Genomic DNA, 14,386 nt, shown 5'->3' on the forward strand with positions numbered 1-14,386 from the left:
GTAATAGGAAACACTAAGGGAATCTATTCTGGATTTTGAGGAGAATAAAGAAATGTAGGAATGATTCGCGGTTGCCATTTAAACAGGTGGAGACTTCCCTCCTCCCCACTGAAAGACTAAGGTAGATACATGCCCAAAACATGTTATTTGTGCAAAGGAGTGGGTGGGAAAAACGTGGCTAAATACATTATACCAAGGTAAACAGAATGGCAATCAGGCCTCAAATTAGTAAACAGAAATCGAGATAAGAGCCTTTAACAATGAGAAAGCAGTGCACCAGACACAGGGCCATAATAAAATGCACCCCTATCATTTCAGAGAAAATGGGTTCTGCAACATAACCTAGAGTCTGTTCACCAACCTAGCATCTGTTTACCAAACTCATTGACCTGGGGCATATATGTGCTATGGTACATGATTCATTTCCTGAAACAATGGAAACCTTAATCATGGTTCATAAACAGGAACCAACCAAAATTTGGAAATGGCTCTTGTGAATTTAAGAGGGGGCATACAGTACGGTAGAAGGAAATCAAGAGACAAGATAGAAATACAGTACAGCGTTCTGAGATATTCACCCCACACCCTCCTCCCTCATCTCCAATGCAAGGCAACTTTCAGAACCTTGTGAGCAAGAGAACAACTGGGGGAAAGTGCTTCAAAGGTCACAATCTAACAGAACAAAAGCTTGCACTTCAGAGAAGCTCTTTAACAGCAATAATATTGATGCATTTATATTACAATAGGGCCAGTAAAATCATTGCTGCAATCAGGAACAGCATTTGAGAGAGGAGATACTTTTTACATCAACAAGTTATTTTAAACTATTTAAAATCTATAACACACTTGTTCCCCCCAAAAAGGTTGATACAAATTCCTGCTAATTTTTAAATCTGCAAAACAATCAGTATTTAAGAGCCAGCATTCATTAAACAGAAATTAATAAAACACCGACTTTCAGTAAGGCTTTTATCATTGTTGAAAATATATAAATAATGTTATTTGATTGCACATGTTGCCTTTTCTGATGAGATCCCAAACAATTGTTTTTAATTATCAAGAATAGCCTATCAGATTTCAGTCTGTGCAGTTCTGTTGTCTAGATACAGCTGATCAGTTCAGCACAAAGGTTAGGCCCTCCCATACTGGGCAGCAAGCCACTATTTTAAACATGAAAATACTGCACCCAAAAGAACAAACTGCAATTAGATTCTGCCTGCCTTTCTTGCTCTCATGTTTAACTTTCACTATGTTCTACCCCAGTGCTACAGCACAGCATGTGCACTCAGATAAATAGAGGTCAACATGATCCATGCAGGAATCAGATACCTATGATTTTCAATCAAATCATACAACAAAAGTTCTACTTGCATTTGTGTATCGCTACCAATGTCTTATTCATTTAATCGCAAGAAAATACCTAGACAAGAGGTTAACTCTATGCCTGCTGCTGAGGGCACCAAGGTGGTGAGATTTTGGAAATGAACAGGCTGCACCCTGCAAAAAGTATGCCAACTATGGGCATTTCAAAATGACATTGGTTGTCCAATATGCAACCCCCCCCCCCCCCCCCCACACCCCACACACACACCATCAAAGTTTCAATACTGTTCCATTGACAAGTGCCCAGGTAATTGCCCCAAAATGTTTAATCCTGAATAGCCCATTCAGAAACAGGTTTTTAGATAAATTACACTCTCTGGCCTCTCAACCAAACAGCAATCATTCTCGCGTGCATAAAATCATTTGATACTTCTGGCTCCAGCTGCACAATTTTCACCAGGAAACAAATCTGATTATATTCAGTCCTCCCATAATCCACTACTTTTACACAAACAAAACAATTCCTTAGAAACACACCTTTGGAAAACAGCACCATCATGCCATTTGGCAGCAGGCAATTTTTGCTTCACATCCACATCACCAGGACATCTAAAAGATTTCAACCTCTTCCCTCTCAGAAATTCCCACAGCTTGCATCCCCAGGAGTATTACTTCATAGATCAGCTGGGCTTTTTTTGAAAAAGGCAGCTCTGCTTGATATGCTACCCCTTTAGTGATTTCTTTGTTGCTGGGTTGAAATATAGGACTGATATTCTATCCTTTGATTGATGGAACAGTCCATCTGTTCTGTTTGAAATGAACCCTGGACATTATCTAATAGTCAGCTCTTTCTATATGTGATCCTGGGAATCATAATCTCCCCAGGAGCTTGTGGATATGGAGATTGACTCCGTGAATGACAGTTTTTCTTTCTTAACTATTGCATTGTTCATTCCCACGGTCCAGTGACACAGAACTAAATAGATTACATGCACTGTTTTTAGCCGTGTTGTTATTAGGGAGTACTATTCTCTCTCTTGTTTTGCTCCCACTCAGTCCTTACCCAGGTAAATGTCTCCGAAGGACCCGCTGCCGATTTTCCTACCGAGCCGATACCTGTTTCCCACTCTCAGTTCCATGGTGGGGTTTTCTGGTGCCCACTGAATTGAGTTTGATTTTAACCCGGTTACTCAGGGAAACTCTATATTTCTCTCTCGCTCTCTTTTTCTCACAGAAGGATTTTCACCAACACTTTTCTCGCTCGTTTCCAAGTGCACCCCGACAATATCTGCACCGGGCGACACGCTAAACGCTGTAGATTATGCTCCACCAAGTTTTATTGTCATTCTGGCCGCCTGAGCGCAGGATTGAATCGGATTCGAGTCACTGTCTCTCCCTTCTCCTTCCCTGGCTCCTACTCCGCCATTGCCGGACTGAGCTAACGATGTGACGTCACATCCGCTCCGGCGTCACTGAACAGGGAGGGGGCGAGCGCCGGTGACGTCATATATAATCTCTAAAATGTTGCAAGTGCAGAATGGGCATTGTGTAGACCACGAGATATATGTATGTATTTACATGAGGAATAAATGTCTACAATGACCCACTGCCCAGCATTTGACAGTCAATAGTTTTCATGTGAGTGAGGTTACCAATCAGCCATGACAGACAATTGCCCCTTGCACTGTCACAAAGGTATATTGCCTTCAAGGACTTCCAGTGGCGGCTATGAAGGAGTAAGTCGCACTTTTGGTGGCTCCCGGTCTGGACGGACTTTTGGACCTTTCCCCTGTTTTTCTACCGGACTTGAATTGTAAAACGGATGTTAGTGGCAGTTGTTTACTGAATTCCCACTTCGGTACATGGAGTGAAGGACTAGAAATGTTCGTAAGGGCAGAAACAAAAAGATAGAGAAGGCTTGGGCTGTAGCTGCAACAGAAGACAGCATGGCGGAGGTTCGGACCTCTGGCTTGTCGACCCAGCAGTCTATGGAGCAGCTGATGTAAGTCATTCAGGAAAGCTTGGCTACGCAGAAACGAGACTGCTTGGACCCGATAAAAGAATCGATCGAGCGGTTGGAGCATAGATTGGATGCCCAGGATCGGGCGATCCAGAAGGTGGGGAAGGCGCTGGCTGAGCAGGAGGAACATCAAACTGTGGTGGAGCTGGAGGTGGGAATGCTGAGGGACCAGCAGAAGAAGCTCCTGGAGAAGGTGGAGGACCTAGAAAATAGGTCCCGCCGGCAGAACCTAAGAATCGTCGGGCTCCTGGAGCGGTCCGAAGGAATGGACGCTGGGGCATACATCGCAGACATGTTTGTGAAGCTGCTGGGGAATGGGGCATTCACCCGGCCTTTGGAGGTGGACAGGGCTCACAGAGCACTCGCGAGGAAGCTGCGAAAGGTAGACCCCCCCCCCCCTCCAAGGGCCATGGTGGTGAGATTCCACAGGTTCTCGGATAAAGAGCGCATTCTGCAGTGGGCAAACTGACACGGAGCTGTAAATGGGAAAATAGCATCCTGCGGGTTTACCAGGATTTGAATGTAGAGGTGGCCAGGAGGAGAGCAGTCTTCAACCAGATCAGGTCGATCCTTTTTAAGAAAAAGCTGAAGTTTGGACTGTTATACCCAGCACGTCTCTGGGTCACACTTGAGGATCAGCACTTCCACTTCGAGTCACCTGAGGACGCGTTGGACTTTGCGAAAAAGGGCTGGTGACGGATTGAGAACTTTTGAACTTGGCTGCAACGTTAATGTTTTTGTTTTTTTTCTCTGTTTTTGTAAAAGGTTTCTCGTTTTGCGTTTCATGGAAGATGTTTGTGATGCCGTTTGCATTGATTTAGCACCAGAGATAGCGCTGAGTGAGTTAAGGTTTTCATTTGCACTGTTGGGGGATGGAGGTGTGCTTGTTTTGATCTTGGTGTTTTTCTGTTGAGCAATTGTGTGGGGATTGTTTGATGTTGGAGTTTGTTTGTATGAGCAGGGGGGGGGAGGGAACAATCAGTGGGAGACTATCTGGCGCCAGGGATGGGGGTGACCAAGTTAGCTGGGCGAGCTAGCTCTCGGAAGCGCTGTGGGGGATGTGCATATGTTTGATTTAGTAAAGGGGTTGGGTTACAGGGTGTTGTTACTGGGGGGGGGGGGGGGGAGAGGGGGGGGTGAATGTTCTGCTGACGAGGGAAAGACTTGGGCTGAGGGGCAGAGAGGATGTTGGGGGCGGGGACCGCCTGGGGATGGACCGGTGGAGCTGCGGAGCACGGGCTGGAGGCGGGCCTAAAAATGTGGATGGTTAATCGGCGGGGGGGCGGGGGGGGGGGGGGAGGCAGGCAATGTGCCTCCCAACTAGGCTGATCACCTGGAATGCTCGAGGGATAAATGGGCCAGTCAAAAGGGCACGTGTGTTCGCGCATTTTAGGGGATTGAAGGCAGATATGGTAATATTGCAGGAGACGCATCTTAGAGTAACTGACCAGATTAGATTGAGGAAAGTCTGGGTCAGTCGGGTCTTTCACTTGGGACTAGATTCAAAGACTAGAGGGGTCGCGATCCTGATCAATAAGCGGGTGGTGTTTGAGGCGGGTAGAATAGTCTAGGACATAGGAGGTCGGTACATTATGGTCAGTGGGACACTAGAGGAGGTTCAGGTGGTATTAGTAAATGTGTATGCGCCAAATTGGGATGATATGGCGTTTATAAAGTGGATGCTGGGGAAGATACCAGACTTGGACTCACACTGGTTGGTCATGGGAGGGGACTTCAACACAGTTATGGACCCTAGCTTGGACCGGTCAAGCTCAAAAAAGGGCAGAGTGCCAGCAATGGCAAAGGAACTAATAGGGTTCATGGAGCTGATGTGGGGGGGGGGGGTGGATCCATGGAGATTTGGGCAGCCAAGGGTAAAGGAGGTCTTCTACTCACACGTGCATAAAGTGTATTCCCGGATTGATTTCTTCAGTTTGAACAGGGCCTTGCTGGCTGGGGTGGTGGACACGGGGACTCGGCGATCACAATCTCAGACCATGCTCCGCACTGGGTTGACCTGCAGGTTAGTAAAGACAGTAACCAGCATCCGCACTGGAGGTTAGATGTGGGACTTTTGGCTGATGAAGGGGTGTGTGAGCGGCTGAGGAAATGTATTCAGAACTACCTGCAGGCCTACGACTGGGGGGGAAATTTCAGCAGCGGTGGTGTGGGAAGCACTGAAGGCGGTGGTCAGGGGGGAGCTCATCTCGATCCGGGCCCATACGGAGAAGGTGGACAGGGCAGAGATGGACCGACTGGTAAAGGAGATCCTGCAGATTGATAGGAGGTATGCGGAGACCCCAGAGGCAGGGCTTTTAAGGGAATAGCGGAGGTTACAAGCGGAGTTTAGCTTGCTGACCACAGGGAGGGCCGAGGAGCAGCTGAGAAAGGCGAGGGGGCGATCTATGAACATGGAGAGAAGGCCAGCAGAATGCTTGCACAGCAGCTTACGAAGAGGGAGGCAATGAAGGAGATAGGGAAAGTAAAGGACCGTGGGCAGCACGGTAGCACAAGTGGCTAGCACTGTGACTTCACAGTGCCACGGTCCCAGGTTCGAATCCCCTCTGGGTCACTGTCTGTGCGGTGTCTGCACGTTCTCCTCGTGTCTGCGTGGGTTTCCTCCGGGTGCTCCGGTTTCCTCCCACAGTCTTAAGACGTGCAGGTTAGGTGGATTGATGATGTTAAATTGCCCTTTGTGTCCAAAAAGTTTAGGAGGGGTTATTGGGTTACGGGGATAGGGTGGAAGTGAGGGCTTAAGTGGGTCGGTGTAGACTTGATGGGCCGAATGGCCTCCTTCTGCACCGTATGTTCTATGTTCTATGAGATGGGAACCTGGTTGGTGATTCAGTAGGGGTGAATAAGGCGTTTAGGGATTTCTCCAGTAGGCTGTACAGGTCGGAACCCCCGACGGGGCCGGAGGAGATGAGGCACTTCTTGGAGGGGCTGAATTTCCCGAAGGTGGATGGGGAGTGGGTAGAAGGGCTGGGGGCCCCAATCAGGCTGGAAGAGATAGTGGAGGGTCTGAAGGCCATGCAGGCGGTTAAGGCCCTGGGTCTGGACGGGTATCCAGTGGAGTTTTACAAAACGTTCTCGGGGATATTGGGGCCGGTGTTGATGAGGATGTTCAATGAGGCAAGGGAAAGAGGGGTGTTGCCCCTGACGATGTCACAGGCAACGATTTCACTGATTCTTAAGCAGGACAAGAACTCGGAGCTGTATGAGTCCTACAGGCCGATATCCCTGTTGAATGTACATGCCAAGTTGATGGCCAAAATCTTGTCCTCCAGGATTGAGGATTGTGTTCCGGACGTTATTGGGGAGGACCAGACGGGGTTTGTTCAGGGCAGGCAGTTGGTGGCCAATGCAAGAAGGCTGTTAAATGTGATCATGATGCCCTCAGAAGGTAGGGAGGTAGAGGTAGTGATCGCAATGGATGCAGAAAAGGCTTTTGATCGGGTAGAATGGGATTATCTGTGGGAGATACTGGGACGGTTCAGATTTAGGCGGGGCTTTATTGATTGGATCAGGTTACTGTATCAGGCTCCTGTGGCAAGTGTACGGATGAATAGGACAACATCAGACTATTTTAGACTGCACCAGGGGACGAGACAGGGATGCCCCCTCTCTCCACTGTTGTTTGCGCTAGCTAGAGAGCCTCGAGGGGCTAACATGGAATGGTCCGGGGGGAGGGGTGGAGCACAGGGTTTCGCTCCATGCGGATGACCTGCTTCTGTACGTTTCGGACCCAATAGAGGGGATGGAAGAAATCATGAGGACTCTCGGGGAATTTGGTCGGTTTTCAGGGTGTAAGCTTAATATGGGAAAGAGTGAGATCATAGAATTTTACAGTGCAGAAGGAGGCCATTTGGCCCATCGAGTCTGCACCGGCTCTTGGAAAGAGCACTCCACCCAAGGTCAACACCTCCACCCTATCCCCATAACCTAGTAATCCCACCCAACACTAAGGGCAATTTTGGACACTAAGGGCAATTTAGCATGGCCAATCCACCTAACCTGCACATCTTTGGACTGTGGGAGGAAACCGGAGCACCCGGAGGAAACCCACGCAGATACGGGGAGGATGTGCAGACTCCGCACAGACAGTGACCCAAGCCTGAATCGAACCTGGGACCCTGGAGCTGTGAAGCAATTGTGCTATCCACTATGCTACCGTGCTGCCAGATGTTTGTGGCCCAGACAAAGGGACAGGAGTGGCAAGTGGGAGAGCTGCCGTTTAGGTTAGTAGAGGGAAGCTTTAGGTACCGAGGCATCCAAGTGGCGCGGGAATGGGACCGGCGGCATAAATTGAATCTGGCACGGCTGGTGGACAAAATGAAGGACGATTTTCAGAGATGGGATGCGTTTCTGTTGTCTCTGGCTGGGAGGGTGCAAATGGTGAAGGTGACGGTACTCCCGAGATTCCTATTTGTATTTCAGTGTCTCCCCATCTTTATTCTGCGGTCCTTTTTTAAGCGGGTCAACAGAGTGATCACGGGCTTCGTTTGGGCAGGCAAGACACCGCGATTAAGGAAGGTAATGCTTGAGCTGAGTGGGGGAGAGGGCGGGCTAGCGCTGCCAGATTCTAGCAACTATTACTGGGCAGTGAATATAGCCATGATCAGGAAGTGGGTGGTGGGGCCCAATCTGTGATAATCACCGGTTTGCCCCGTGGAGTATGGACGGGGGTTTCCGGTTATGGTGGCGAGCGGGGATTGAGAGGATGGGGGATATGTTTATAGAAGGGAGCTTTCTGAATATGGGGCCATTAGTGGAAAAGTTTGGGTTGGCGAGGGGAAACAAATTTAGGTATCTGCAGGTGCGGGACCTCCTTCGTAAACAGGTGTCAACCTTCCCGCTCCTCCCGCTAAGGGGGATTCAGGACAGGGTAGTTTCCAGAGGGTGGATAGGAGCAAGGAGTGTCTCGGACATTTAAAAAAAAATTTTTTTATTGAAATTTTTACAAAATATAAACATCTCAACTATATTAACAAAACAACCGCGGTAACACCCCAAGAACAATACCCACCCATCTTCAAACGCAACTACAAACAAAAGAAAAAACAAAAGAACACCCAAAGAACAAAAGGGAAAGAAATAACACCCGCCACATCCCACAAACCCATGTACACAGTTCTCCCTCCCACCAAACCAGACCCCCCCCCCCCCCCCCCGGGTTGCTGCTGTTGCCGGCCTATTTCCCTACCGTTCCTCCAGGAAAGGCTGCCACCGCCTAAAGGACCCTTGTATTGAACCCCTCAGGGCAAATTTCACCTTCTCCAATTTAATGAACCCTGCCATATAATTGATCCAGGCCTCCACACTTGGGGGCCTCGCATCCTTCCATTGGAGCAAGATCCTCCGCCGGGCTACTAGGGACGCAAAGGCCAGAACACCGACCTCTTTCGTCTCCTGCACTCCCGGCTCCATTGCAACCCCAAAAATTGCAAGTCCCCAGCCTGGCTTGACCCTGGATCCCACCACCCTCGACACCGTCCTTGCTACCCCCTTCCAAAACTCCCCCAGCGCTGGGCACGTCCAAAACATATGGGCGTGGTTCGCTGGGCCCCCCGAGCACCTAGCACACCTGTCTTCGCCCCCGAAAAACCTACTCATCCTCGTCCCCGTCATGTGGGCCTTATGCAGCACCTTGAACTGTATGAGGCTAAGCCTCGCACAGGAAGAGGAGGAATTCACTCTCTCCAGGGCATCCGCCCACGTCCCCTCCTCAATCTCCTCCCCCAGCTCCTTTTCCCATTTACCCTTCAGTTCCTCCACCGAGGCCTCGTCTACCTCCTGCATCACCCGGTATATGTCCGAAATCCTCCCTCCTCCAACCCACACCCCCAAGAGCACCCTGTCCCGCACCCCACGTGGGGGCAGCAAGGGGAACCCCTCCACCTGCCGCCTGGCAAACGCCCTCACCTGTATGTACCTGAACATGTTCCCCGGGGGGAGCCCAAACTTCCCCTCTAACTCCCCCAAGCTCGCGAACCTCCCCTCCACAAACAGGTGCCTCAACCTCCTAACCCCTACCCTGTGCCAGCCCAGAAATCCGCCATCAATGCTCCCTGGGACAAACCAATGGTTCCCCCATATCGGGGCCTCCATCAAGCCCCCCACTTCTCCCCTATGCCGCAACGGCGCCCCTACCAGCGCCTCCAGGCTCCTGCCCACACATGACGCCACCTCCATCCTCGTCCATGCTGCCCCTTCCTCGTCCATTGCCCATTTACGTCTCGGACATTTATAAGGAGCTTATGGGGTCGGAGGAGACGCAGATCGAGGAGCTGAAGCGCAAGTGGGAGGAGGAGCTGGGAGGTGAGTTAGAGGATGGTCTATGGGCAGACGCGTTGAGTAGAGTCAACGCGTCCGCAACATGTGCCAGGCTCAGCCTGATACAATTTAAGGTTGTTCACCAGGCTCACATGACAGTGGCCCGGATGAGCAGATTCTTTGGGGTGAAAGATAGGTGTGCAAAATGTGTGGGAGTACCAGCGAACCATGTCCACATGTTCTGGACATGTCCGAAGCTTAGGGGATTTTGGCAGGGGTTTGCAGATGTCATGTCCACGGTGTTAAAAACAAGGGTGGCACTGATTCCAGAGGTGGCGATTTTTGGGGTGTCGGGAGACCCGGGAATCCAGGAGGATTCAGGAGGCAGACGTTCTGGCCTTTGCTTCCCTGGTAGCCCGGAGACGGATACTATTAGCTTGGAGGGACTCAAAGCCCCCTTAGTTGGAGACCTGGCTATCGGACATGGCTAGCTTTCTCTGTTTGGAGAAAATCAAGTTCGCCTTGAGAGGAACACTATTCGGGTTCACCCGGAGGTGGCAACCGTTCGTCAACTTCTTTGCGGGAAATTAATCGTCAGCAGACGGTGGTGGGGGGGGGGGGGGGGGGTAGTTTAGATTAGAGTAGGGGGTCAATAAGAGTGGGTCCAGTACGAGAGGTAAATAGCTGTTGCACTATGTTTGTGGTTTCATTTATATTGTTTATTTTGTTGCTGTTACTGTACTAAAAATACCTCAATAAAATGTTTATTAAAAAAAAAGCAGATGCAGATATTGAAGTTTTGGATACATTTTGACCAATGCTATAGAAAGTTAGAAGTGATTATCTCACAGATGTTTTAAAAAACATCCTTTTTGCACCATCTTGGTCTTTTTATATTTTTCCGGTGTGAATTTCATCTTGCACCGCTACCCTGACTCATGGCCCACATGGCCACTCAGTCTTTTTAGAACGAATTATCACGAGGGCATGGGAGAGCTTGGAATAAAAACCAGCCATCACTTTCTACTTTATCAAAGCGTCATTGTACGTGCTTCACGAAAGGTTAGCCTGCAGGTACAAGGAGTAATTAGGGAGGTAGATGGAATATCGGCCTTTATTGCAAGCCAGATGGAGTATAAAAATAGGGACGCCTTGCTATAACTGCAGGGCATTGGTGAGACTACACCTGGGGTACTGTGCAGTTTTGTTCACCTTAAGGGGAGATATACGTGAAGCAGTTTGGAGAAGATTCACTAGGCTGACTTCTGGGATGAAGGTGATTGTCTTATGAAGAAAGGCTGAGCAGGTTGGGAGTTCACAGGAATGGTGTGGAGATGGTGGCAAAGTGATAATGTCACTGGGCTAGCAATCGCGAGGCCCATGCTGTGAAGACATGGGTTCAAAATTCCACCATGGCAGCTGGTTGAATTTACATTCAATGAATAAATCTGGAATTGAAAGCTATGTTATTGTCAAGCTTCAGTGAATTTTTCACTATTGCCATGCTTTCTAGTCACACAGTATCTTGATGAGGCTTTGCTTCCTCATGATAGACTTGGATGGTCAGTATAGTTTACTTCAAACAATTTATTTAGAACTGTTCGCAAAGACCTCAGGGTAGGTATATGATATTTAGGAAGCAGATAGTTCTGTGCCGGCTCTCTTGGAGCCTCCTGACCACTGATGGCCCAAGGGGCCGGGCCTGAAGGGGGATGGGAAGGGGTGGAGCCTGAAGGAGGCCAGCAGGGCCTGAAAGGGGCCAGCCCCGAAGGGGGGAGCATGAAAGGGGTGGCAAACCCTAGCAGGGTGTCGCTAACCAGGGTGGAAGCGGGGGACCTGATACTGGTGAAGGGGGGGGGGGGGGGGGGGGGGGGGGGTTCTTTGCTGGTGAGAAGTGGGGGGGGAGCTGGAGCATTAGTCTGAGATTGGGGCACCCATCATAAATGGTGCCCTGAGGAGCCAGTCCTGTTGGTGTCTTCAGGTCCTGCACATCTCATTAATGGTGCAGGTCACCCTAGCCTCCAAAACAATTTCCAAGTGTGGGTGGTTGTGTTCTGGATCACACCAAACTACCTGGCGGGTATCACACCTCATTTCCGGTCGGAGAGCACACCTAGAAATATTTTGGGACAATTGCGCCATAGTCTCAGACTCCACCATCACCATTCCTCTTCCCCCTCGGACAGGGTAGACTCACCAGAGGTGGCAGCAGAGTGATATACAGTCAGGGGGGGGGGGGGGGTTGCCCTGAGAGTCCTCAACATTGATTCAGCAGCTGAATCAGTGGCTCAGTAGCAGCGCGGCTGAATCCCACCAGAGTCGTTTTTTGGGCAGCACGGTGGCACAGTGCATGCCCAAAATTGAACCCGGGTTCGATTCTTGCCTTGGGTGACTGTCGGTGTGAAGTTTGCATGTTCTCCCCGTGTCTGCGTGGGTTTCTCCGGCATCTTCTCAAAGTCCAAAGATGTGCAGGTTAGGTGGATTGGCCATGATCAATGCGGCAAGTATCCACCACGGGCAGAAATCCAGTCCTTAGCACTTTATTTTATCTCATCTTTACATGTATCTTGAGGTCTGCTCAGGGTGGATACTGGGTGAGTTGGCACAGTGGATGTAAGTGCAAAGGGAATAAGTGGGCACTATGTTGGCTTTGATGCTATCCAGGGCCATGGGGACGAGCGCAGGAGCACTTTTTATTCTTTCATAGGATGTGGGCATTGCTAGCTCGGCCAGCATTTATCACCTACCCCTAATTGCCCTTCAGAAGATGGTTATGAGCATAGATTGACATGGTGGGTTTGAGGGAGGGGCCATGAAGAGCCGGCTTGGGGCACGAGTTGGCATGGGTGGGGCATGGGGGGAGATGAAGGATGCGGATGTTGTATGTTTTATTCTTTTTCAAAGTTTTGAGCAGCGCCGGCGCCTGGCGGCAGATCTTCCGCCCATCACACCTCCACAGCTGGCAGCCGCGACAGCTCTTCAGGAATCGCCCAACCTGATGTCTGAACTCGCTCTCCAGGACCCGGCCCCTATCCCCAGCACCCACCAGGACCACAAATCTGACATCCAAGCAGCGGCAAACAGACTCGAAACGTTAGCTGTTTTCTTCCCTACAGATGCTGCAAGACCTGCTGAGTTTCTCCGGTATTCTCTGTTCTTGTTTGCAATTTTTAGATGTTGGGATTGCTGTTGACTGCTACTAACATTAAAATTACAATTAAAACCCATAATGAGGAGCCAGGAGGAGCAGGGGTACCCTGATCGGCTCCACGTTGAAAATGCAGATCGCTGCTGACCACCACTCAGCTGCTCCTCCTGATTTTATGTCCCCCATCCCCACACTCAAATTAGGCCCCTCAGCCGGCTGATTTTGCTGCCCACATGAATTGCCCCTTGGCTGTGCCTGCCGCCTGAAGCATGCTGGTACTATATGAATGAGGACAGCGGACCATGTTAGCAATGTTGGCATCGGGCCTCATAACGAGGTGCAGCACAAACTGCACTGGTTGGTGTTGCTGCCAGATTCGGTTTGATTGAACCTCTGGGCCCGCCTTTCTGTATAATTTTATTGCTTTCTGCGTATTTTGTTTTGTGAGTCTTATCACATATTGTCACACTTGACATTTACATGTACATTGAAGCTCACTTTGTGTCACTTCATTGTTCAGGTTCTGTAATTGTTTGTATCTTGTGGTAAAGCGTAGCTTTCTGTTTCTGTTGATTCTATAAAGTCTTTGACACCTTGTGTTAATGAGGCGTTTTACGGCTTGGAAACGTGACGCTTGTATGTAAATTTGATTTATTTTCTCTGCGCTGTGTATTTCCTTTTCTGTTTGCGCTTTTTGGTAATCATGTTTATTGTCTGATGACCTGATTGTGGATTATATGTGGTGTGATTACTGGATGTTCAGCTGTTACCATGGCAGCAGCCAGAGGAGGTGCTGTGCACTGTGGGTTGGGTTTGAATGCATTGGAGCAGCTGCTAAGTGTTTCTGTCAGGAAGGGTTTAACAAACCTTGCAAAAGCTATTTTCATATCCGGTATGATCGTAATCCCATCAAATACATCCAGTGCATGTTGTATATCTGGCCCAGGAATGCAAATCCGTGCGTAAACATTGAGTGAAGACAGCAACATTATAAGGGTCAATCAACAGAAAGCAAAATCCTTGTCAGTTGTATAAAAGGGGCTTCTGTAACCTAACCTAACAATTCTAATGAAAGCATATTTGAAATATTAAACTACCTTTCTCCTTTTAAATACTCATCAACTGGCTGTGCTTTTCCAATGCTTCAATTTTTGTATATAGCATAGATTGGACAGGCAATAGATCGGGAGGCCACATTGTTTGCTCAATGCAGTTGGTGGAAAGATGAGCCATTTCCGTGATTGGACTTTGTTCAAATGTCATCAGCGAGCTGCAAATGCTAATCCTACCCCCTATAGGCAACTGGCCAATTGGGTGGTTGGTGAAAACAATAGTGTGGCCTCTATTTAAAGACATACTCAAACACCCTAACGGGGAGGAGAGTTGTTCGATGGTGCATTGTAGAAATGAATTTCTGAAGCAGTTGGTAGCATAGCTTCATCCAGGGCCCCGAACTTTACTGATGCACCCATGGAGGTGCTTATTGTAGCTTCAGAAAGGAGATCTTTTCTTTCCTCTTCTTGCCAGAGTGCAATCACCTGAAGAGTTGAAAATATCACTGACCACACGTAAGCATAGGCATATATTAGTTGACGCAGCAAAATACCACCCTATTTTTTTGG

The 14,386-nt window shown here is 49.1% G+C and overlaps 1 protein-coding gene across 4 annotated transcripts in view; it reads right to left on the bottom strand.

Moving 5' to 3' along the window:
- The window catches only part of LOC119953705 (casein kinase I), a 60,523-nt gene extending 57,742 nt beyond the window's left edge, over positions 1 to 2,781 (bottom strand). For 3 of the 4 annotated variants that reach the window (XR_005458080.1, XM_038778256.1, XM_038778255.1), the window contains exon 1: positions 2,387 to 2,781. Coding sequence is in view for 3 of the 4 variants with exons in the window: in XM_038778256.1 (XP_038634184.1) it covers positions 2,387 to 2,462 (76 nt within the window). In the remaining variant the exon portion in view is untranslated. The remainder of the gene's footprint in view (positions 1 to 2,386) is intronic. The other variant, XM_038778254.1, reaches the window with a different exon arrangement.
- Positions 2,782 to 14,386: the final 11,605 nt, after the last annotated feature.

The sequence above is a fragment of the Scyliorhinus canicula genome, chromosome 18, assembly GCF_902713615.1.
Source record: "Scyliorhinus canicula chromosome 18, sScyCan1.1, whole genome shotgun sequence".
Classification (NCBI taxonomy): domain Eukaryota; kingdom Metazoa; phylum Chordata; class Chondrichthyes; order Carcharhiniformes; family Scyliorhinidae; genus Scyliorhinus; species Scyliorhinus canicula.